Genomic DNA, 25,044 nt, shown 5'->3' on the forward strand with positions numbered 1-25,044 from the left:
GACAGACGGACAGACAGACGGAAACGGGACATTTATTTCTTCGTCCTCTAGGCGTCATGAAAGGCCGAGAAAACGTAAAAGTAGGCCGTAGTATTGTTACTTCCTTTGCTTACGCTCGGGAAGTAAAAATGATAGAAATCTGGCAATTCGCGAATTCAAAATAGCAACAATTACATTTACAACACGCCTACATTTAATTGTTAATTCATGTCCTTGCTATGCATAATTCTCAAATATTTTCCTGTGTAAAGAAAAATTTACAAAGCAAACAAGGATTGTATAATTTATTTGCAGATACTCTATATTTTATAAATATCTTTCATTATGTTATGTTCTCCTAATATTTTATCCACGTTTTTCCCTACCCAGTTGTTGCAATTCTTGTTTTATTGACGTGCATCAGAAACAAATTTAAATATAAAATATATGCATCTCTAACAATTTTCAAAAAAACGTAACTTCTAGCTAGGTTTTATTATCTATTTCAGGACCAGAGGTGTTTTTCTTTTCTTCTTTCTGAAAAGATTGCTACAGTTTTCGAGGTTAATTGAACATTGAACATTGAATTTCTAAGAAAATCGGTCCTTTTGTGTAATCTATGTTTAAACAATTCGTGTGAGCAGAAGGACATTGGAAAATAAATATTACATACATTAAACCAAAGATATATTTATGTCCACATTTTACTTTCGAATTATTTTTACAGTTTTTTGGAAACTAAACTATTGTAAACAACAGATTAAAAATTATATTTGTTTAAACTCTATCGCAATATATCGATTTGAAATAAATTTTTAGTCAACTAAATAAGCCACATATGTAGTTTTAAGTTGCGTATTTATTATCTTATCAAAGGCTGTAAATATACTCAATTTAATGTCGCCTACATATATAAATGGTCTCTTGCCACACTTTTATTTTAAAATTTTTAGTTGAACATCTTGTGTCTGTTACTCTTACTACATCTTCAGTAATGGCGGAATTCGAGGTGAGTGTTTTTCCACATATGCTAGTTAAGTGCAATGATTAGTACTATTTTAAAATTTTTGATCTGATTCTGATGTACGAATCAAAGTTATACTAGAGCGATGTATAAAAAAATCTGATTCTCCTTTAAGAAAATTTTCAGACGTACAATAAACAAGAGCATGAATTTCCAATACTTAGGGGCCAAAGGTTTCTTTAATTTATTCACGATTTGGATCCTAAATATCTTTTCGCTCTTCGCGTTAATTAAAATGGCAACTTAAATAACGTTACCATTTTATTTTGAAATTAACGTGAAAGAAATTGTCGCAATCGGGTTACTTTGAGGACTGTTGATGAGTCAGTCATAATAATTTTGATAAAATTATATTGGACAAACAAGGATAGCAACCACCACTAATTCCGCGGAACACATGACATCCTAAATTTCAAGATATGAAAAACCGAATGTTTGTCAATGCCAGCTGTTGTAAATTTCTAAATTCTTGTTGATTAATAATAATACAGGGGTCGCTAGAATGTTTGGAAAGGGTTAAATATCTTGAGAACAATTGTACAAATCAACTGGAAGTAGCTATAGGGGTACAGGAAGTTGTGCTCTAATTATTCGTCAAAAATTTTTTTTGCTTTATTTGTTTTCGAGATGCAAGACCAACCTGATTTTTTTAAATGGTGAATGCATTTTTGAGTAGCGCTTTTTTCTGAATTCGTTGATATAGCACAATCACACTTTCTTTCTGCTTAAATGGCAAAATAAATTATTAAACAATAAACAAATTAACCAATGACAACCAAAACGAAAATTAAACTTCTGCTTTCTACAAAAGATGCTTAAAATGCTCTCCATTTACTTCCTGGTAGTGAAAATGACGCTGAATAAAATGTAATAAGTTAATGAGAATTTCTGGAGGAATGCTAGCAATTTCGTTACGTATGCGTAATGTAAGTGAGTAAAGTCTTCAGTGTGAACCGGTCTTCGGTCTATTCATATAAATGCGATTCTTTAAAACGCCCGACAAGAAAAAGTCAAGCGGTGTCAAATCCGGTGATCTGGCAGGCCACTCAATAGTACCCCTTCGGCCTATCGATCTGCCAGGAAAAGTTTCATTTAAGTACTATCGCACTGACGTCCAAAATGGGGTGGAGCACTGTCTTGTTGAAACCAAATAGTTTCCGCTGATAACTCCGGGTTTTGGTACTTGGGAAACAATCCTCTAAGCCTTAAATCCCCCAGAATTTAAATTCCCATTAATAAAAAAAGATCAATTACGTGGTAACCAATAATACCGCACCAAACATTCAGTTTTTCTGGACGCTGTGTGCGGATTTGCCCCATCCAGTATGGATTTGTGTCAGACCAGTACGTGCAGTTCACATGACTATTTAAATAAAACGTAAATTTGTCAGAAAACAAAATCCTGTTGATAAAATTTCCGTCTTGTATTCTGTTCATAATAATTTCGGTAAATTCAACTCTACGATGAAAATCATCTTCGTTTAGCTCTTGTACTAAATTGATTTTGTGTGGGTGAAACTTTTCCTTGTTCAGTATCGTTTGAATTGATTGATCCATTAATTATATGGTAGTGCTATTTAAAAAAAAAAATTTGCCGAATAATTAGAGCACAACTTGTTGTACACCTATACTTAATTTCAGTTGATTTGTACAATTGGTTCTCAAAATATTGAACCGTTTCCTTACATCACTAGCAACCCTGTATACACATTACCTTCAAATTCATTTTCTTTCTCCGTGGTCAACGATTACATTGATTTAGAAAAAGGTTTCATGAAAAAAATGGTTATAAATTGATAAGAACTTTAACTTAAGTGATGAAAAATAGATATTTCGTTTTTTTTTTGTCTAAATTGAATGAAGACCATATTTACAAGATATGAATAATGAAGAATCGATTAGTATATTTAACAACAACTATTAAATTAACAAAATCTGTTTATTTGAAGCAATTTTTTAAATAGATTAGTTTTTAATGTTGTTAGTAAAGAAACACTTGGTAGTTATTTTAACTAAAAAATAGAAATTAAATAAAGTACTTAGATGTCGCGTGTCCGAGGCAAACTTTCTTCTCTAAGATTAAATAAAATCTTATTCGTTTGATTGTAGATCTTAAAGAAAAGCAAGCAAATAAAACAAAATTTGGATTATTAATGTATTATTATCCTATAACTTTTCAAAACAGTTGTTCGTTTATTCCTTTCCAGAGTTTTAAAAAAAGGAGCGGTACAACAGATAAAGGCAAAGATTATGAGGATGCGGTTCTCGCCAGTGTTGTTCTACAACTAGTAAATGACCCAGCTATCGAAACATTTCATATATCATCAAACGACGAAGAATATGGCGCATTTGATGATGTAGTTATTAAATTTATGTCATCTACAGAAAAAGTAGAACGAATAAAAGCAGTTCAGTTGAAGCACTCAGAGAAGAAGATACTGATCACACAATACTTGGGTGCAAAAAAGGGAGATTTCAGCATAAACAAATATTTCCAAAGTTTTCAGAAAATAAAGAAAGACGTTGATGAATTTATATTGTTTACCAACAGATCGTTCAAGTGTCAAAACAATGCACAATTTAAACTAGAAGTAGAAGGATTTTTTATTAAACCCGTTAAAGCAAACACCACTTCAGAACTTACAGAGAACATAAATAATGTGTATCAGTTTGAAATAATAGAAAAAAGTTGGAATACAGAAATGCGTCTAAAAATTCGAGAATATCAGAGATTTTTTAGTAAATTTTATTTATATACCGATCAAGAAAATGTTGAAAACCTAGAAAAAATTGTAGCTGAAAAATTCACCACAAGATATTCTTGTAGTGAAGAAATGTTCGACAGATTCCTCAAAAGAATACATGATTGGAACATGCAAGAAGACACAAAAGAAAAGCTGAACAAAAAGTGGATTCAACGTTTAATTGCACTGCAGCTTCTGTCCCTTCAAATCGAGCCTTTATCATTTGCTTCGTTAGTTAGTGATAAAATGAAAATACTTCGAGAAGCCATTTCCTTATTCAGCATTACACTATTTGAAAAAAAATCGTGCGAAGCAATTAAACAACTGTGGGGTGATATTGCAACAGAGAAAAGTATTGATTTGAAAGAATTAAATGAAGTAAAAAGCAGGTATCTGCCTAATCTCAGATGTGATGATATCGGCAACAAAGACCCAAAAGCATTTACTCAGTTGCTATGGTTGATGGATAGATGTCCATTAATAGTATGTGAATGTGAATACGCTGAAAAAGCCATTCAACTATGCCCCGACAAAAAATTTATCTTGGTTGGTGAAAGTAAAAATAAGGAGTGGATGAAGAAGTATTCCTTGTTCCAATATTTATCTGACGTGAAACCTGACGTTCGCGACAAGATTATGCAGAATTTTACTATATCGGTCCAAGGGAAGGAAGAACTTAATCTTATGACCGCTTTTGAAGATAACGGGGAATTTTTAGAAAATGTTAGCACTGACAATTTAGTCGAGATGCTAAACGGTACATGTCATGTAGGCGGAGAAAGAGAAATACTCCCTGAACCTTATATCGAACGCTATCTCTCGCCAAGTGTTGTAAAGATTACCTATTTAGAAAAAGTCCACGAAAATACAATTATTGTTTTGAACTGTGCGAATAACTTTGATAAAGCAAAAGATATACTCAACAAATGTAAATTAATTGACATTGATAACCTTTTGCTTGAAAAAAATCTATCAAATAATGAAGTTCCCATGGAAAAATGTATTAAACCTAATCCATATAGACGTACAGGTAACTTTAGTAATAAATCGAACGTTGGTAATACAAATTTCGTAGGTGACAAAAAAAAAAATCCTTCTTATGAATTCACTCTAGGTGATAACAAAAATAAATTTAATTTTGTTAAATCAAAGTTTGCTAAAACGATTTTCGTAGGCAACCGGCATTATAACGATTCTGAACTTCAAGAAATTTACAACGTAAACAAAGATACAAAACAATTTCACTATTTTCAACTTTTGCCTGACGGAAATTTAGAATGGATTAAAAGCGAAGGTGTTGTAAGCGATCTAGAGGGTTATAAGTTGACTAATAATAAATATTGTACGGAAGAAAATACGCTATGGTCTTCTCGGTTATCTAACTTTAATCTAATAACGGGTGAACCTGGAATGGGCAAATCCGAGCTAATGAAAAGTTTCAAAAATAAATGTTCGCCGAAATACTGGACAGTTATAATTAGTCCTCAAGATGTTAATCTATTTTTTCACAATTCTGATTTCCCTAAAACGGCAAATTATACAGACTTATTTGAAAAATTTATCGCGAACGAAAAATATCGATCGCTCAGTAAACTCGATCGAGACTTTTTCGAAATGTGTATAAAGAGAAACAACGTTATCTACGTGTGGGATGCACTCGACGAAATTCTAAGCCAACATTTTGATATCGCTTTAAATATAATCCTCGATTTCTCAAAAAAATATATCCGTCAGTGGGTTACTAGCAGACCACATTTAAAAATATCTCTGGAAAAAAAATTCAATTTGCCGTCACTTAGTATAAACCAGTTTAGCGAAGAAGAACAACAACAGTACATTAAAAAACGTCTAAAATCTTTCATTTCTGTAGAAAAAATTGACATCACGCTCGAAAAAATCAAATCGTCGTTTGCCCTTGTTGAACATGTAGACATACTGGGTATCCCACTTCAAATATTCATGCTTACCGAACTATTCCGTGAAGATAGTGAAAAATATTTGAAACTAATGAACAACATTTTCCTCTTGACTGATCTGTACGATTATTTTATTGATGGAAAATTTAATAACTTTTACAAAGACAAAATCGGATTTGATTTTCAAAATCCCCAAATAGAAAATATAGTTCGTGGAGAAAAACGAAAGGCTTTAGATTTATATCAAAATGTGGCCTTTAAAGTAATATTTCCAGAAGAAATTTTGCATCGATTAAATATTGAATACGGACAACGTATAGAACAAATTTTGGAAAGCTATGCAGGTCTCGGTCTTGTAAATGAATTCCATAATAATGTTCCTCATTTCCTTCATTGTTCTTTCGCAGAATATTTAGTTGCTACATATTTTTTAAAAAACATTAATAGTGTTAAAGGCTTAGTTGCGGACACACTGTTCGACGCAAAGTTTAATAACGTTCGTTTCTTTTTTGACATGCTGTTGGCCAAAAACTCCAAAGCTCACATTGCCGTTTTATACAAAGATTATGCGTTACTTAAAACGTATGACGACGAAACGTTAAGACGCAAAGATGAAGCTGGCAGAAGTGCTTTACATCTGATTTCGTCATGGGGGAAAAGACATCCGTTTGTAAAAGTGACAGGGGTAAATGGGGACTATATTGTGCACGAAGACAGCAATTTCGATAGAAATCCAGAAAACGAAGCATATTTTGAAACGATAATGCATTTGCAACGTATAAACGAGCTTGGTGAACGTGACTTATTGCTAAATGCGGTGCCTTTGTCTTATGCCAGGAAAAGTGAGAGTTTAGGAGCAGAAATACAATTACTTCAAAAAGAAAAAAATGAGCTGAAGAAATTGTGCACACGCGATGAAGTAATAAACATTATATATTATTCTGCTTTGCTCGGCTACGACAGCGTACACAAACTGATCACAGTTGAAGAGTTAAATAAATTTTGGTGTGAAATCAAATTTGTTACTGCAGCATATGGTGAAACATCGCTGTTGTTGGCCTGTGAAAATGGAAATTTAAAAATCGTTAAATATTTTGTAGAATCTGGTGTCGAGATCGATCGTGCTGATAATGGTGGTTATACACCGATTTATGTAGCTTCCCAAAGCGGCCACGAAAAGGTTGTCGAATTTTTGGCGACAGTCGGCGCCGAAATCAATCGTGCTGATAACGAAGGTTATACACCACTTGACGTAGCTTCACAAAACGGTCACGAAAAGGTTGTTGAATGCTTGGTGATAGTCGGCGCCGAAATCAATCACGACAGTAAAAACGGTACGACACCTCTTTTTCTGGCTTCCCAAAACGGCCACAAAAAAGTTGTCGAATACTTGACGAAAGTCGGCGCCGAAATCAATCGCCCTACTAATGACGGTACGACATCACTTTCCATAGCTTCCCAAAATGGCCACGATAACGTTGTCGAATACTTGGCAACAGTCGGCGCCGAAATCAATCGTCCTGATAACGAGGGTTATACACCACTTCACGTAGCTTCCCAAGACGGTCACGAAAAAGTTGTCGAATACTTGACGAAAATCGGCGCTGAAATCAATCACGCCAATAAAAACGGTACGACACCAATTTTACTAGCTTCCCAAAACGGCCACCAAAAAGTTGTCGAATACTTGACGAAAGTCGGCGCCGAAATCAAACGCCCTAATAACGAGGGTTATACAGCACTTCACGTAGCTTCCCAAAACGGTCGCAAAAAAGTTGTCGAATACTTGACGAAAATCGGCGCCGAAATCAATCGCGCTACTAATGACGGTACGACATCACTTTCCATGGCTTCCCAAAATGGACACGATAACGTTGTCGAATACTTGGCAACAGTCGGCGCCGAAATCAATCGTCCTGATAACGAGGGTTATACACCACTTGACATAGCTTCCCAAAACGGCCACAAAAAGGTTGTCGAATACTTGGTTACCGTCGGTGCCGAAATCAATCACGCCAATAAAAACGGTACGACACCACTTTTTCTAGCTTCCCAAAACGGCCACGAAAAAATTGTCGAATACTTGACGAAAGTCGGCGCCGAAATCAATAGCGCTACTAATGACGGCACGACATCACTTTCCATAGCTTCCCACAATGGTCACGAAAAAGTTGTCGAATACTTGGTGACGGTCGGCGCTGAAATCAATAGTGCTAATAGCCATGGTTATACACCACTTCACGCAGCTTCCGTCAACGGCTATGAAAAAGTTGTCGAATACTTGACGAAAGTCGGTGCCGAAATCAATCGCGCTGCTAATGACGGTACGACATCACTTTCCATAGCTTCCCAAAATGGCCACGAAAAGATTGTCGAATACTTGGCTACAGTCGGCGCCGAAATCAATCGTCCTGATAACGAGGGTTATAGACCACTTGACGTAGCTTCCCAAAACGGTCACGTAAAGGTTGTCGAATACTTGGTGACAGTTGGTGCCGAAATCAATCGTCCTGATAACGAGGGTTATACACCACTTGACGTAGCTTCCCAAAACGGTCACAAAAAGGTTGTCGAATACTTGGTTACCGTCGGTGCCGAAATCAATCACGCCAATAAAAACGGTACGACACCACTTTTTCTAGCTTCCCAAAACGGCCACGAAAAAGTTGTCGAATACTTGACGAAAGTCGGCGCCGAAATCAATAGCGCTACTAACGACGGCACGACATCACTTTCCATAGCTTCCCACAATGGTCACGAAAAAGTTGTCGAATACTTGGTGACGGTCGGCGCTGAAATCAATAGTGCTAATAGCCATGGTTATACACCACTTCACGCAGCTTCCGTCAACGGCTATGAAAAAGTTGTCGAATACTTGACGAAAGTCGGTGCCGAAATCAATCGCGCTGCTAATGACGGTACGACATCACTTTCCATAGCTTCCCAAAATGGCCACGAAAAGATTGTCGAATACTTGGCTACAGTCGGCGCCGAAATCAATCGTCCTGATAACGAGGGTTATACACCACTTGACGTAGCTTCCCAAAACGGTCACGTAAAGGTTGTCGAATACTTGGTGACAGTTGGTGCCGAAATCAATCGTCCTGATAACGAGGGTTATACACCACTTGACGTAGCTTCCCAAAACGGTCACAAAAAGGTTGTCGAATACTTGGTTACCGTCGGTGCCGAAATCAATCACGCCAATAAAAACGGTACGACACCACTTTTTCTAGCTTCCCAAAACGGCCACGAAAAAGTTGTCGAATACTTGACGAAAGTCGGCGCCGAAATCAATAGCGCTACTAACGACGGCACGACATCACTTTCCATAGCTTCCCACAATGGTCACGAAAAAGTTGTCGAATACTTGGTGACGGTCGGCGCTGAAATCAATAGTGCTAATAGCCATGGTTATACACCACTTCACGCAGCTTCCGTCAACGGCTATGAAAAAGTTGTCGAATACTTGACGAAAGTCGGTGCCGAAATCAATCGCGCTGCTAATGACGGTACGACATCACTTTCCATAGCTTCCCAAAATGGCCACGAAAAGATTGTCGAATACTTGGCTACAGTCGGCGCCGAAATCAATCGTCCTGATAACGAGGGTTATACACCACTTGACGTAGCTTCCCAAAACGGTCACGTAAAGGTTGTCGAATACTTGGTGACAGTTGGTGCCGAAATCAATCGTCCTGATAACGAGGGTTATACACCACTTGACGTAGCTTCCCAAAACGGTCACAAAAAGGTTGTCGAATACTTGGTTACCGTCGGTGCCGAAATCAATCACGCCAATAAAAACGGTACGACACCACTTTTTCTAGCTTCCCAAAACGGCCACGAAAAAGTTGTTGAATACTTGACGAAAATCGGCGCCGAAATCAATCGCGCTACTAATGACGGTACGACATCACTTTCCATAGCTTCCCAAAATGGCCACGAAAAGATTGTCGAATACTTGGCTACAGTCGGCGCCGAAATCAATCGTCCTGATAACGAGGGTTATACACCACTTGACGTAGCTTCCCAAAACGGTCACGTAAAGGTTGTCGAATACTTGGTGACAGTTGGTGCCGAAATCAATCGTCCTGATAACGAGGGTTATACACCACTTGACGTAGCTTCCCAAAACGGTCACAAAAAGGTTGTCGAATACTTGATTACCGTCGGTGCCGAAATCAATCACGCCAATAAAAACGGTACGATACCACTTTTTATAGCTTCCCAAAACGGCCACGAAAAAGTTGTCGAATACTTGACGAAAATCGGCGCCGAAATCAATCGCGCTACTAATGACGGTACGACATCACTTTCCATAGCTTCCCAAAATGGCCACGAAAAGATTGTCGAATACTTGGCTACACTCGGCGCCGAAATCAATCGTCCTGATAACGAGGGTTATACACCACTTGACGTAGCTTCCCAAAACGGCCACAAAAAGGTTGTCGAATACTTGGTTACCGTCGGTGCCGAAATCAATCACGCCAATAAAAACGGTACGACACCACTTTTTATAGCTTCCCAAAACGGCCACGAAAAAGTTGTCGAATACTTGACGAAAGTCAGCGCCGAAATCAATCGCCCTAATAACGAGGGTTATACAGCACTTCACGTGGCTTCCCAAAACGGTCGCAAAAAAGTTGTCGAATACTTGACGAAAATCGGGGCCGAAATCAATCGCGCTTCTAATGACGGTACGACATCACTTTCCATAGCTTCCCAAAATGGCCACGAAAAGGTTGTCGAATACTTGGCTACAGTGGGCGCTGAAATCAATCGTGCTGATAACGAGGGTTATACACCACTTCACGTGGCTTCTCAAGACGGTCACGAAAAAGTTGTCGAATATTTGACGAAAGTCGGCGCCGAAATCAATCGCGCTACTAATGACGGCACGACATCACTTTCCATAGCTTCCCACAGTGGTCACGAAAAAGTTGTCGAATACTTGGTGACAGTCGGCGCTGAAATCAATTGTGCTAATAGACATGGTTATACACCACTTCACGCAGCTTCCGTCAACGGCTATGAAAAAGTTGTCGAATACTTGACGAAAGTCGGCGCCGAAATCAATCGCCCTACTAATGACGGTACGACATCACTTTCCATAGCTTCCCAAAATGGCCACGATAACGTTGTCGAATACTTGGCAACAGTCGGCGCCGAAATCAATCGTCCTGATAACGAGGGTTATACACCACTTGAGGTAGCTTCCCAAAACGGTCACAAAAAGGTTGTCGAATACTTGGTTACCGTCGGTGCCGAAATCAATCACGCCAATAAAAACGGTACGACACCACTTTTTCTAGCTTCCCAAAACGGCCACGAAAAAGTTGTCGAATACTTGACGAAAATCGGCGCCGAAATCAATCGCGCTACTAATGACGGTACGACATCACTTTCCATAGCTTCCCAAAATGGCCACGAAAAGATTGTCGAATACTTGGCTACAGTCGGCGCCGAAATCAATCGTCCTGATAACGAGGGTTATACACCACTTCACGTCGCTTCCCAAAACGGTCGCAGAAAAGTTGTCGAATACTTGACGAAAATCGGCGTCGAAATCAATCGCGCTACTAATGACGGTACGACATCGCTTTCCATAGCTTCCCAAAATGGACACGATTACGTTGTCGAATACTTGGCAACAGTCGGCGCCGAAATCAATCGTCCTGATAACGAGGGTTATACACCACTTGACGTAGCTTCCCAAAACGGTCACAAAAAGGTTGTCGAATACTTGGTTACCGTCGGTGCCGAAATCAATCACGCCAATAAAAATGGTACGACACCACTTTTTATAGCTTCCCAAAACGGCCACGAAAAAGTTGTAGAATACTTGACGAAAGTCAGCGCCGAAATCAATCGCCCTAATAACGAGGGTTATACAGCACTTCACGTGGCTTCCCAAAACGGTCGCAAAAAAGTTGTCGAATACTTGACGAAAATCGGGGCCGAAATCAATCGCGCTTCTAATGACGGTACGACATCACTTTCCATAGCTTCCCAAAATGGCCACGAAAAGGTTGTCGAATACTTGGCTACAGTGGGCGCTGAAATCAATCGTGCTGATAACGAGGGTTATACACCACTTCACGTGGCTTCTCAAGACGGTCACGAAAAAGTTGTCGAATATTTGACGAAAGTCGGCGCCGAAATCAATCGCGCTACTAATGACGGCACGACATCACTTTCCATAGCTTCCCACAATGGTCACGAAAAAGTTGTCGAATACTTGGTGACAGTCGGCGCTGAAATCAATTGTGCTAATAGACATGGTTATACACCACTTCACGCAGCTTCCGTCAACGGCCACGAAAAAGTTGTCGAATACTTGACGAAAGTCGGCGCCGAAATCAATCGCCCTAATCACGAGGGTTATACAGCACTTCATGTGGCTTCCCGGAACGGTCACGGAAAAGTTGTCGAATGCTTGGCGACAGTCCGCGCTGAAATCAATTGTGCTAATAGCGAGGGTTATACACCACTTCACGCAGCTTCCCAAAATGGACACGAAAAGGTTGTGGAATACTTGGCAACAGTCGGCGCCGAAATCAATCGTCCTGATAACGAGGGTTATACACCACTTGACGTAGCTTCCCAGAACGGTCACGAGAAGGTTGTCGAATACTTAGTGACAGTCGGTGCCGAAATCAATTACGCCAATAAAAACGGTACGACACCACTTATTCTAGCTTCCCAAAACGGCCATGAAAAGGTTGTTGCATACTTGACGACAGTCGGCGTCGAAATCAATCGTGCTGATAACGATGGTTATACACCACTTGACGTAGCTTCGTTCAACGGTCACGAAAAGGTTGTCGAATGCTTGGTGACAGTCGGGGCTGAAATTAATCACGCCAATAAAAACGATACCACACCACTTTTCCTAGCTTCCCAAAACGGCCAAGAAAAAGTTATCGAATACTTGGCGAAAGTTGGCGCCGAAATCAATTACGCCAATAAAAACGGTACGACACCACTTTTTCTAGCTTCCCAAAACGGCCACGAAAAGGTTGTTGAATTTTTGGCGACAGTCGGCGCCGAAATCAATCGTGCGGATAACGAAGGTTATACACCACTTGACGTAGCTTCCTTCAACGGTCACGAAAAGGTTGTCGAATGCTTGGTGACAGTCGGCGCCGAAATCAATCATGCCAATAAAAACGGTACCACACCACTTTCCATAGCTTCCCAAAATGGCCACGAAAAGGTTGTTGAATACTTGGCGACAGTCGGCGCTGAAATCAATTGCGCTAATAGCGATGGTTATACACCACTTCACGTAGCTTCCATCAACGGCTATGAAATAGTTGTCAAATACTTAACGAAAGTCTGCGCCGAAATCAATCGCGCTTCTAATGACGGTGCGACATCGCTTCATATGGCTTCTCAAAATGGACACGAAAAAGTTGTCAAATACTTGGTGACAGTTGGCGCTGAAATCAATCGTGCTGATAACGAGGGTTATACACCACTTCACATAGCTTCCCAAGAAGGTCACGAAAAGGTTGTCGAATATTTGACGAAAGTCGGCGCCGAAATCAATCGCGCTACTAATGACGGTACGGCATCACTTTCCATAGCTTCCCAAAATGGTCACGAAAAGATTGTCGAATACTTGGCGACAGTCGGCGCTGAAATCAACCGTGCTGATAACGAGGGTAATACACCACTTCACCTAGCTTCCCAAGAAGGTCACGAAAAGGTTGTCGAAAATTTGGTGACAGTCGGCGCCAAAATCAATTGCGCTAATAAAAACGGTGCGACACCACTTTACAGTGCTTCTCAAAACGGCCACGAAAAGATTGTCGAATACTTGGCGACAGTTGGTGCCGAAATCAATTGCGCTACTAATGACGGCAGAACACCACTTTACGTAGCTTCCCAAGAAGGTCACGAAAAGGTTGTCGAATACTTGGTGACAATTGGTGCCGAAATCAATCGTGCTGATAACGAGGGTTATACACCACTTCATGTAGCTTCCCAGGAAGGTAATGAAAAGATTGTCGAATACTTGGTGACAGTCGGTGCCGAAATCAATCACGTTAATAAATACGGTGCGACACCACTTTATATAGCTCGCCACAACGGCCACGAAAAAGTTGTTGATTATTTGGCGACGGTCGATGCCGAGATAAATCGTGCTGAGAATGAGGGTTGCAGCTTACCAAAACGGCCACATAGATGTCGAAGCCCCCCAAAGTAAGAGATAATTTTTATCATTATTCGAATCTTCCTACCTACATAGACTTTAAGTGTAAAATAAAAGTTTGTTTATATATTTTTTTGTCAATAGACAGAAATTTGTTAGCCTTTTTTTTAAAATCAAACTTTCCTGAAATGAAAAATTACAATCGTTGGTTTAAAAAGTGAATAATATTACCTAAATTATTGTCAAATGTAGTTCCGTTTCGAATGATAATACAGCTTGGAATACAAAAGGAACTACCTATTTGATTCAAGATTCAACTAACCACCATTAAAGAAACAAATTAAAACCAACAAATTCATTGTCATAACCTACGTCTAGTAAAATTTCTGCCCTTCCGCTTAATACTCGCCATGGAGCTTTCATCCTTACACCTCGTTAAAATTTTGTACATTTCGTCCATTGTTTAATAAAATCAGCAGGTGAAGTAACTTCGCTGAATTTGTTTTGCAATTTTTGCTTCATATTAACACAATATTTTTTTGCGGGGGAAACTACGAACAATTGTGTGGATCACATTCTCAAAGAACAAATTCTACCGATTTTTTTTAATTGGAAAGGGTTCAGCTTCCAACTCTGGCTTGTAGGCGTAGATATTTTTTCCTTAAATTTGTGCGTTAAACTATTATATTGATTGTCCTGAACTGCCAGCAAATGTCTATTTTAGGGTTCCAACTCTAGAAAACACTGTCTTTTGCATTGTAATCCTCAACATTTATTCAAAGACATCTTCTAAACAAACACACGCAATCTCTTCTCGGTTCTCAGTTACGACATCTAATAAAGATTTCTGCTTCAACTGTGTCTTGAATACTTCCTAATAAAGAACCAATAGAATTCTTCTAGCTACTTAGAACAATTAAGATGCTTCTCATTATGTTGGCTTATAACTGGACTTAGGTCTGTTAGCCAAGATATCCACAATAATAATATTATTAATAATAAGTATGATTTTCCGCAACTTGCAAAAAGTGGCATACGACATAATGTAAACAATACAGTGTATTCAGTTTTCCAGTAAAGATAGCGTACAGTTAACGAGGAAGTTTTGTCTAACGAACACAATTTGTAACTTCTACGACGAGCAATATATAAACTCACTGCAAAGAAATTGTTAACGTCGAAAACCTAATAGTGCTAGCTACTCTAAAAACCGAGTTCAAAAACATTTTGGAACAACATGAATATTATTTGAAATCTGCATACAAATAGTCTACGTTTAAATACGAATAATGTAACTATTAAAAATATCTTCTACCTATAAAATTGTTTCGTTTGAATTTCCTTAACTGTAAAATCGAACCATTCCAATACTCATTTTTTTTTTTAATTCTCATACATCACTTCATCACCTTTGCTTTGCCTTATATTCTTCTTAAAAAACTCGCTGTTTTTTTAACTGCCATTACAAAGAAAATGTTAGAATTGCCTGTGAGACAAATTTATTTTAATTTTTTATTTAAGTACCTATACAAAAAGCAAAAAGTTATCAATGACGATACATTTACAATAACAGACAAAATAAGACTTTCTAAAGAAAGAAAAGCAGAATTGTGTTTTCTCTATTAATAAATAAACTAACCGCGATGCATGTACCCTTTAGTATTGACCAGATTTTTGCTGAATCGATTCTTAAGAAAACTGAGATGAAGAAAATGATAACACCATAGTTAAGAAAAGGAAATAATAATTTAGGTATGTAAGTTTTATACCGTAAAAACTAAATTTAAAAGCAATATTGCAGAATCCATTCTTCCGAGACATCTTAAATCTCTAGTTGTAGCAGACAGTTCCACTGCACTAAAGAAAATGTACTTTTACAAAATCCAACACAAATGAAGCAAAATATAGAAGGTAAGAAAAAACAAACATCGCCAATCAAATGATTCGATAAATTGGTGTAATACATGTGATTCCAGAAACCAACCTTCCTATACAAAACAAATTCTCCACGATGAAACATCCTTTTTTTAATTTAATATGCTGACTTCCTATAATGTGTAAGTAAAAACTATAATTTTCATTCTCACAATCTAAAAGTAAATCACGCAAAACGACTGAAGAAAATATCTAAAAATCACGGTCTCAGAAAATTTTTACGCCATTTTTCTAAGAAATTTAACTAATAAGGTAAATTCTGAAAGAATAAATCTAAGGGAGTTCGACAACTTGGTAACAAAAAATTAACTTTTCAGCAATAACGACAAAAGGTGTTTCGATTTATTTTTGAAGCAGCACAACCAGATATATATTTTTGGAATAGCCACAACAAGTGACTGATGAAAACTTTGAAAAGATCACCAAAAAACTGATCCCTCGACCAACGACCTTGCCACGTAGTTGTCTTGGTGAAGCATAAAGTCGATTGAAGAAGCTGTCACAGGTATATTTTTTTATGTTCAAATTCAGTACTATATCTAGAAGGTCAAACATTACGATTTTAATCTTAAATTTTTTATTGGTATTTGTAAAGCAGTACTTTATAAACATTAAGTTTCTAATAATTAATTTATGTTTACAGGAATCAAAGGCAAAACAAGAGTCAAGACACTCCGCTCAGTTCTTTCTCGTAGCAAATGATATATGTTAATAAAAGTGTTCAATGAACATATAAAATGTATATATTTTTAAATACTTTTTTGATTTATTTTTATTAAAAAGATCTTAAAATTATAACTATTTTTAATATACGTGCAGTTTTTGAAATTTCTGTAGCTATTTTTTTCATTGTAATAATTATTTTTTCCTAAACTAAAATAAAACTTTTATCATGTAACACTTGTTCTTCTAAATGCACTTCCAGAATTTACTCCTAACTTGTTTCCAGAACAAAAATCCAGACACAGTCTTAAAACGAGAGAGGGAATAATGATATTCTCACGTCATCTACTAGATGCATACGAAGCAATTTTTTTTCATCTTGAAAAAGTTCATTTCTTCCGTCATATTTACTTTGCTTCAACAATAGCATCTTCATTAACAATTAACTTATCTGCTTAAACAGATAAAAGTGAAACTCAGCGTCCAAAAATGTTATGTATCATCAAATTTATCATTTTTTCAAATTCTGTTATTGCTGTCTATCTACTAGCAGCAGCAACCTCAATATTTTCGTTAAAATGCTGACCACCATTGGAATTTCCCTCTCTGGAAGTTCTACAAAATTTTAAATCTGAAATTGACTTTCAATTTGCGAGTTATGCAGCCAACAATACCCTACAAAGAGCTCAAACAATACACATTTTATTAACAATTTTAATATTGTACATTCTAGACTTTTCAAATTTTTCACACACTCTAAACACACTTCAAAAAATGTACTCAATGGACGCACACAAAAAGCAAACAAACATAAAGCCAACGGAAAAAAATGCAGAACAGAAAAACGATACAACCGGAATTTGGGTCAAATTAGTTCGAATGTAAAGAAGACTGACTACAAGATTACTTATGTGTTATAATGTAACACTTACGTATTAGCATCCAGAAACTGATTCATAATTAGACAAAAAAAATCAAACGAGTCGTGACTAAGTGAATTTCATGAAAACTCTAAGCAAATGTCTGTTAAATTGTGTTAGAACCCGTTAACGATTAAAATCCTAACCTGATCGGTGAATTTACAAATTAATTAATTCATTAATTAAATTTACCCGTGTTGGCGTCGTTTACAAATTCGCCTTTTCCGATTACAAAGCCGCAAGAATTAGCTGCGCTTGTTGGGGAAAATTGGACGTAGACGTTACGATTAATTTTCTTTAAACAAAGGCTTCCATCCTTTTAACACAAAACAATAATGGCGCTTTCAACATGCTTTCGCCATGCCGCCATCTTCTAACCATCTAACCAAACCGCCCTCTCATCACCACCTCTATAACTAAAATCTCAAGCAGACTATACACTACTCAATAGCGTCTACGTGCACATGGTTGCCTATTTTTTTTAATCAAATTAGTTACCACAGTGATGACCTCGAAAGCACGAAAAAATAGGTCTCTAGTTTCCGTCTGTCTATCTGTCTGTCTGTCTGTCTGTCTGTCTGTTTGTTAGACAGATAATCTCTGAAACTACCGAACCGATTGCTGCCAAATTTTATATGTGTATTATGAATATCATCATGGTTATAATAAACATACTAATTTTTTACCAAAAGAAATCTGTTTATTCTAGATCTAGATTCTTTCATATTGTAAGTAAGTCAAAAGTCGAAAATGAGCCATTAGTCAAAAAGAGCTTATTGCAATACCGTCTATGCATTTCGCTCCGATATTTCTTCCATGGACATGAAAAAATTGCTAATTTTTTATTTCGGTTTTAAGCGTTAACGATAATATTGACTATATTTGTTTCCATGTATCTTTATTTTCGCAACATTTTCTTCTTATCTGTTTATTTGTTTGCGGTTTATTAGGGTTATAAAAAATGTGTGTTCAAATTTGATGACGACATCTCAAAATTTTGCCACATAAACCCCATTTAAAATGTGTAACATAATGTAATACTCCCTAACGTTTAACCTTATGTATAAAAATTTTACAATTATCTTAGAAACTACAAAACCGGTTGATTTGAAATTTTGAACACGATTCAAGGTTATCGAGAACATGGTAAATCGTTAACCAGACTTTCTTACTGAAAATTTATATTGTCACTTTATCTGTATTTTAATAATGTCCAAATTGTTTCGTAAAAAATATGCTGGCAATTACAACGTTCTGTATATGAAAAATGTTTTAAAAAAAATTAAGGAAGAAGTATGTAATTTACTGTATCGATAAAATCGAAATCAAAATTTTTCCGAAATTCTGGAAATATAGTACTCTAACCGTACCTTTATTTATAACTTTTTGTCTTACCAATTGGGTATTTTTTTATTATAATTAAAAAGGTCAGGCCCTTAGATATTTACATTAAGCACTGATAAGGGAATTCAAATGACATACCCATCCAACAAGTAGAGGGGAGTGGAACTAGAGCAAAATAAAAAGTCGCTGAAACTTCTCTCATCCTCATTCTTTTTAGTGTTCCTGATAACAAAGTGTCGACAAGTTGGAATAGGTATGTCAAATTTTAATGACTAAATTTTATTATAAAGTAAATTTTTTGCTAATCACATACACCACAGCTACCCGTAAGTGCAATTATGAAAATCTACTTTGAGATCAGTTTATTATTATTATTATTATTATTTTAATCTTATGTGTTGCGACATATTGCCCGATTCAAGAGTGCTTGTATTTTTATAACCTTTTGCAACCACAGCTTGCTCATCCAGTGCCAACTTGAAGACGTTTTTTGTTAATCGTTATTACATCATTCACTAAATGTGTTATGCAATAATTGACTAATATTTGAACAATACCCACAGTTCAAAAATGTTCATAGTTCATATTCAAGTACGGTTTTTACAAATTTTTGAAAATTAAAAATCGTAGTGTCATAGAACGTCACACAAAATTTTATTTATCGCCTCAAATATTTCCGTTTCGCAGAAACACGTAACTAAATATTTCACATCCTTTCAAATAGAGCATTGTTATCTTATCAGAAAAAAATAATCCGCTTAGTGCGAGGTATAAATAAACATTTCCCTCTTATCGCATTTTATTCTGGAAATTCCATAGTTAAACGTTTGTGTTTATGCGTCGGTGATTAGGTGAGTGTTTCTTGACATACCTACACAAAAACCTAAACGGATTTCAAAAAATATTTTACAAGTGATAAGAAGCTTATCTTTCCCGTTAAAACTGCCGCTTGCATTACGCAGGGTTGAAGAATGATTCATTATGCAAAATTAGAATGTCAAGGTAAAAATTTGCAACGTTTTGTTGATTATAATAAATACATTTTTGCCAACGGCAAGTTGAACTGTTAGCCATTTTCAACAGTTTTGATATGTCTTCGTTGTATCTTGAAATGACTTATAATATGTCAATAAAAGTATATTCTCTTTGACTTAATACAAAGTCCTTAAATTGTCCAAAATTGTACTTGGAAATTGAGATTATATGATTATATCGGTTTATTTAATTACAGATTCAGTTACTTTAAATATACAGATATCAGATATTTGTAAAAGGATCAACACTTAAATGATAAAAATACACCATTTATGAAGTAATAAACACTTCAAATTGATATATGAAAATCTGTCAAAAGGTTTGGAAACCATCAAGATATCAAACAATAGATATCCTAGAAAAATTAGTTATTCAGTATAGTTGCTATTTTCATCCAAATCTTATTTTTATCTTTATTCTATTAACAACATTGTTTTACTTTTTGTTTTAGCATTTAAAAAGTTTTTTAATGTAGAAAGTAGCACTAAACGGACTTATTAAAAATTAAAACTACAATCTCCCTGTCAGCAATATTTTACTAGATCACTTCACGAGAATACAGAATTTCAACTTGAAGAAGATTTTTAGTGACACAAAACTTCTCTTCAAATTTAAATTTTGTAACTGTCAAGAGAAATAGAAGATCCATCCAATATAGTTCCAAAATTCAAAAATATAAAAAAAAGATTTTTTAATGAATTTTGTCCGTACACCGTTTAAGAGACTCAAATACACAACTGATAATAAATTCAGGATAAATGTTGTTGCAGTGGACACATCTACAAACTATTTCACCTTAAGTTGGCAGCATATAACACTCTTTAGCAATGCATGTTAAAACAGAGTCCTCACGGCCATGTTGTCGACTGTTAAAAGCGCATCGTTTTCTAAAGAAATCACTACAATTTATGATGAAGTTTTTAAATTTGCATTGATTTTTTTTAAATAAAAAAACTTCATCTGTGTAAAATTCATAGCGACTTCTTTAGAAATTCGGTGGGTTTTTAACAGTTTGCAACACCGCCGCGACTTCTCTCACATGCGATGCATTACTAATGGGTTTTGTGCATTACCAACTCAAGCTGGAGTAATTTCTACAAAAATCACTGGCCCTGAAAATCGACGGATCCTTGGAACCATCTCACCTTCCTTTACAAGCCTCGAGGACAACTGTTGAACATTTAGCGAAAGTCGCCGCTTACGTGTAACGCCGGCTTTCACTAAGTGTTCGACAGTTGTTCGTTCGAGGCAAACTACAGTACCTACCATTCAAAATCCCCCAAAAATTTTCTGATGTTGATGAAGATTTAGAAGAAAGAAATGGCACGCCCCACTACAACGGATAAATGAAGAGAAATAATGAAGGTAAAAAATTGAAAATAGTTTTATATTGATTTTAGCATTCTCATGAAGTTATGGTTCTGAACAACTACAGAACAAGCGATGAAGACTGTATATTTCTAGAATTTTGTTGAGAGTGTGAGTAAAATTTATAATTCTGGTTTCCTAACTTTTTATGTTTTTTGTTTTCATTTTTTTAGTGACAACCCAGCCACCTAAAAGAGACAACCGTCTTCAAGAAATCAAGGACCTTTTGGGACCCTTGAAAGAAACCCAGCCCCCAACTCTCAATGGAATGGTCGTGGGAATATCGTTCGATTAATATTTTAACAAAATGTTAGTTTTGTAAGATTTTTTTCTTTGTGTTACTGTAAAAGAATGAACTAATATATTTTGTGATGAGCATAGATGTTTCTGTCTCTTAAAATCTAGAATGTGATTCTTATGGTCATTAGTTGAAAAAAATGTTGAATAAAAATTAATTAACAAGTGAAATGTGACGGTGAATGTAAATTTAAAAAACAACAAAAAACCTGTACTTAATCACCAATGAGACTCAAATAATTTGCCATTTTAAATTAAACAAATTGAAATTCTGAAAATTTCAAAATCATTAACAATTAACCGGTCGCGGATTTTATTTTCAAAGTGTCTTCATAAAATATAAATGCCCAAAGTTAACACATATCAGAGGCAGAAACTCAGCGGTTAACGTTATAATTAAACATTTTAAATATAACCTGTGTGTTTACACCGAGTTGGCGAGTATTATGTCTCAATCTGCCCTCGAAATATTTCTTTTTCCACCACATTAAAAATTTGGTGCCCGAATCCCGAGTGGAACATCTTCGTATTAGAGCGAAGACGGCTTGTGATTGAACATTAGGCAACACTGAATACACTATATACAGACCACAAATTATACAGAGGGATACCAACAGATAAACATTTATCTTCGAGCAGTAGAATAAACAACCCTTATCGCTCTTAATACTGAGTACAATCAGATCGGTTAGCAATAAAACTAAAACCATGTGGAAAATCATTGACACATCGTGGAACCGACACCACAATCGAAACAAAGATCTTAACAATAGCTGTGATACTTCTAATTTTTATCGTTAATATCTAACTCTAACCTAATATTGTAAACGTTTTTATGTCGTCTGAGGCATCCGGTACTAAAGTCCAAGATACGATCATAAATATAAAAAACAGTAAATCATTTGACATTTAGTGTCCCGGTTTAAATATTAAATTTAGCGCCAAGAAAAAAGACATAAATCCTTGGAGCACGGTAAACAACTCTTCATGCTTTTAAAGGTTTTTTCTAAAAGTAATGGTTGGTAGAAACTAGAGAATTCAAAGCGCTTAGGGTCCAAATGGTTTATCATAGAGCCTATAGTAGCTAGAGAGCCCAAAAAATTTATAAAATCTAGCAAGTCTACATTATAGAGAACTTATCAGAGAATATGCAGATTTTAGAAAGTCTACACAATTTAGGGATTAAGAACCTAGAGAAAATAATCTACAGAGTTTAGCAGATGTCCAGAGCATAGAGAATCTAAAATATTTAGAAACTTTACAAAATCTGTAGCACCTAGAGGGTTTAGAAACTGTAGAGTCCAAAGAAGCGGCAGTATCAATCTATAGAGTATAATATCTGGAAACTAGAGATAGCCTAGAGAAACTAGAGAATTCAAATCGATTAGACTCTAAGTTTAGCCTATAGAAGCTAGAATGTCCAGAAGATCTATAAAATCTGTCAAGTTTAGGTTATAGAGATCTTAGAGAACATTGATATCTTTAGAAAACCTAGACAGCCTAGACAATCTAGGGAGTGGTAATCCAGAGAAAATAATGTAGAGAATCTACGGAGTTTAGAGGACATCTAGAGCATAGAGAATCTAAGTCACTTTCCCGCCGTTTTGTTAACCGCTGATCGATGGGTGGAATTTAAATTGATTTCTATATTCCTAATATTCGACAATATTGTGGACAATCTAGGGTATCCATATTCATCTATTTTCTTAGAGGGTTCATTATTTGCCAAAATCAGTCTTATCTTAGCAAGTAGTAGCCCCGCCCACCCGCGGACTTTTCACTCTAAGACTAATTTTGTTTCTGTTCAGTATAAGGTCCACCGTTCATTCTGACCAGATAAAACCAATCATTGAAATGGAGGCGGGGCGGGTGGGTGGGCTTATTTATTTTCTTCTGTTATGTGGGAGTGGAAACTAATTTGGTCTACGATGTGAAAAAAGTAAAAAAGCCATAATCGTACATTTTTATTATATTATTTGCTATAAAATTTACTTTTGTAGTTCAGAAGAAAATAAAATGAGAGAACGGGTGGGTGGGTGGGCGGGGCCAAGTTTTACTTTTTCGTGCAGAGTCTTATAAGCAAGCAATAGGCCCACCCACCTAACAACATTATTATTAGAATGTTAGGAAAATCCATTAAAGTGTTGATGAGAAAAGAGATAAATTGTTCAATAAGGTATCCAGAAGTATTAAACTGGTGTTAAATCAGCATACCAGACATGGGAATCATATTTAAAAAACAATATAACCGATACTCCTCCCACTCGCACTAGCTCCACCCACATTAATAAATCATTTCACTATCCCCGAGGTGAGGGGCGGTGATTGTAATTGGGTTACTTTATGTGATTTTTTATCATTTAAGTGTAAACGTTGACGGCAGAGCCGCTTTTCGAAAAAAGAATTAAAATTTTGTAAAAAATAAAATTAAAAAAAAAAATAGATTATGTATTATTTGTCAATATAAAATCCAACCTCCATCGCAGAACCAATAAACTGAGTGATCAAAATGGAACAGGGGTGGGTGGGCAGGGCCACTTTTTACATTGTTTTAAGTCTTAGATTCCACCGCTTGTCAAATTGGATTTCAATTCCTATTTTACAGTAAATAAGATAAGTCAGTGAAATGGATAAATCCGGTGGGCGGGGCTGAGTTTAGCTTTTTTCTACAGAGTCTTATAAGCAAATAATTGCCCCACCCAGTGACTACTCTTAATGCCCCGCTCGCCCGCCCTTTATTTTTTTAGAGGGTAGGTCATTTGCCAAATTCAAGCTTACCTTAGCAAGAATTAGCCCCGCCCACCCGCCCTCTACTTTCTTGAGGATATGTCATCTGCCAAAATCAATTTTATCTTAGCAAGTATTAGCCCGGCCCACCCGCGGACTTTTCACTTTAACGACTAATCTTATTTCTGTTCAATATAAGATTCACCGTTCATTCTGATCAGATCAAATCAATTATTGAAATAGAGGTGGGGTTGGTGGGCGGAGTTAATTATTTTCTTCTGTCGTGTGGCAGTGGAAACTTATTGGAAAAAAATGTAAAAGTAAAAAAAGCCATAATCGTATTTTTTTATTATACTATTTGCTATAACATTTATTCTTACTGCAAAAGTAAATTTAAATGAGAGAACGGGTGGGTGGGCGGACCTAAGATTAATATTTTCCTACACAGTCTTATAAGCCCTGTCCACCCGCCCGTCCCCTCTTCAATCTAGTGACTACTCTTGAAATCGATAGTCGACGACAACGTTATTTTCCTATTAGAATCTTAGGCAAATCCATTAAACCGTCAGTAAGAAAATAGATTAATTGTTCAATAGGGTATCTAGAAAGTATTATACTGGTGTTAAATCAGCCTACCAGACGTGGGAATCATATTTAAAACACAATATAACCGATACTCTTCCCACTCGCACAAGCTCCACCCACTTTAATAAATCCCGGAGAAGGGCGGCGTTTGCAGTTGTCGTTTTTGGGAAAAAAAAATAGTGAAAAATAAAACAAAAAAAACGTCATCCTAGGTTCTATTATTATTTGTCAATATAAAATTCAACTTTTGTCGCAGAGCCAATACAATGAGTCATCAAAACCGGAAAGGGGTAGGTGGGCGGGGCCACTTTTGACTTTGTTTTAAGTTTTAGACTCTACCGCTTGT

At 36.3% G+C, this 25,044-nt stretch overlaps 1 protein-coding gene and 1 long non-coding RNA gene across 6 annotated transcripts; both read left to right on the top strand.

Moving 5' to 3' along the window:
• The first annotated feature begins 939 nt into the window (after positions 1-939).
• Positions 940-16,657, top strand: LOC135123432 (uncharacterized). 3 transcript variants are annotated; one of them, XM_064048069.1, is made up of 7 exons: positions 941-988; positions 3,211-11,397; positions 13,477-15,576; positions 15,626-15,735; positions 15,801-15,881; positions 16,077-16,264; positions 16,403-16,657. In XM_064048069.1, exons 1-3 carry the CDS (start codon positions 974-976, stop codon positions 13,876-13,878), a joined length of 8,604 nt encoding a protein of 2,867 aa, XP_063904139.1. In that variant the 5' UTR covers positions 941-973; the 3' UTR covers positions 13,879-15,576; positions 15,626-15,735; positions 15,801-15,881; positions 16,077-16,264; positions 16,403-16,657. The 3 variants fall into 3 exon arrangements, 2 of the variants coding, with proteins under 2 accessions (XP_063904139.1, XP_063904138.1); XR_010279610.1 differs by lacking the exon at positions 3,211-11,397 and having other exon boundaries at positions 940-988; positions 15,485-15,576; XM_064048068.1 differs by having other exon boundaries at positions 3,211-15,576.
• A 2,181-nt stretch (positions 16,658-18,838) lies between these two features.
• On the top strand, positions 18,839-21,469 carry LOC135123434 (uncharacterized). Of its 3 annotated transcripts, none has more exons than XR_010279611.1 (3): positions 18,839-18,939; positions 20,492-21,200; positions 21,263-21,469. It is a non-coding gene; the product is annotated as an uncharacterized LOC135123434 (long non-coding RNA). The 3 variants fall into 3 exon arrangements; XR_010279612.1 differs by lacking the exon at positions 18,839-18,939 and adding an exon at positions 19,288-19,537; XR_010279613.1 differs by lacking the exon at positions 18,839-18,939 and adding an exon at positions 19,557-19,688.
• The last annotated feature ends 3,575 nt before the right edge of the window (positions 21,470-25,044 follow it).

Source organism: Zophobas morio, unplaced genomic scaffold (assembly GCF_036711695.1).
Source record: "Zophobas morio isolate AGI-343-1 ecotype UQ-CSIRO unplaced genomic scaffold, CSIRO_AGI_Zmor_V1 ptg000006l, whole genome shotgun sequence".
In the NCBI taxonomy this organism is placed as follows: domain Eukaryota; kingdom Metazoa; phylum Arthropoda; class Insecta; order Coleoptera; family Tenebrionidae; genus Zophobas; species Zophobas morio.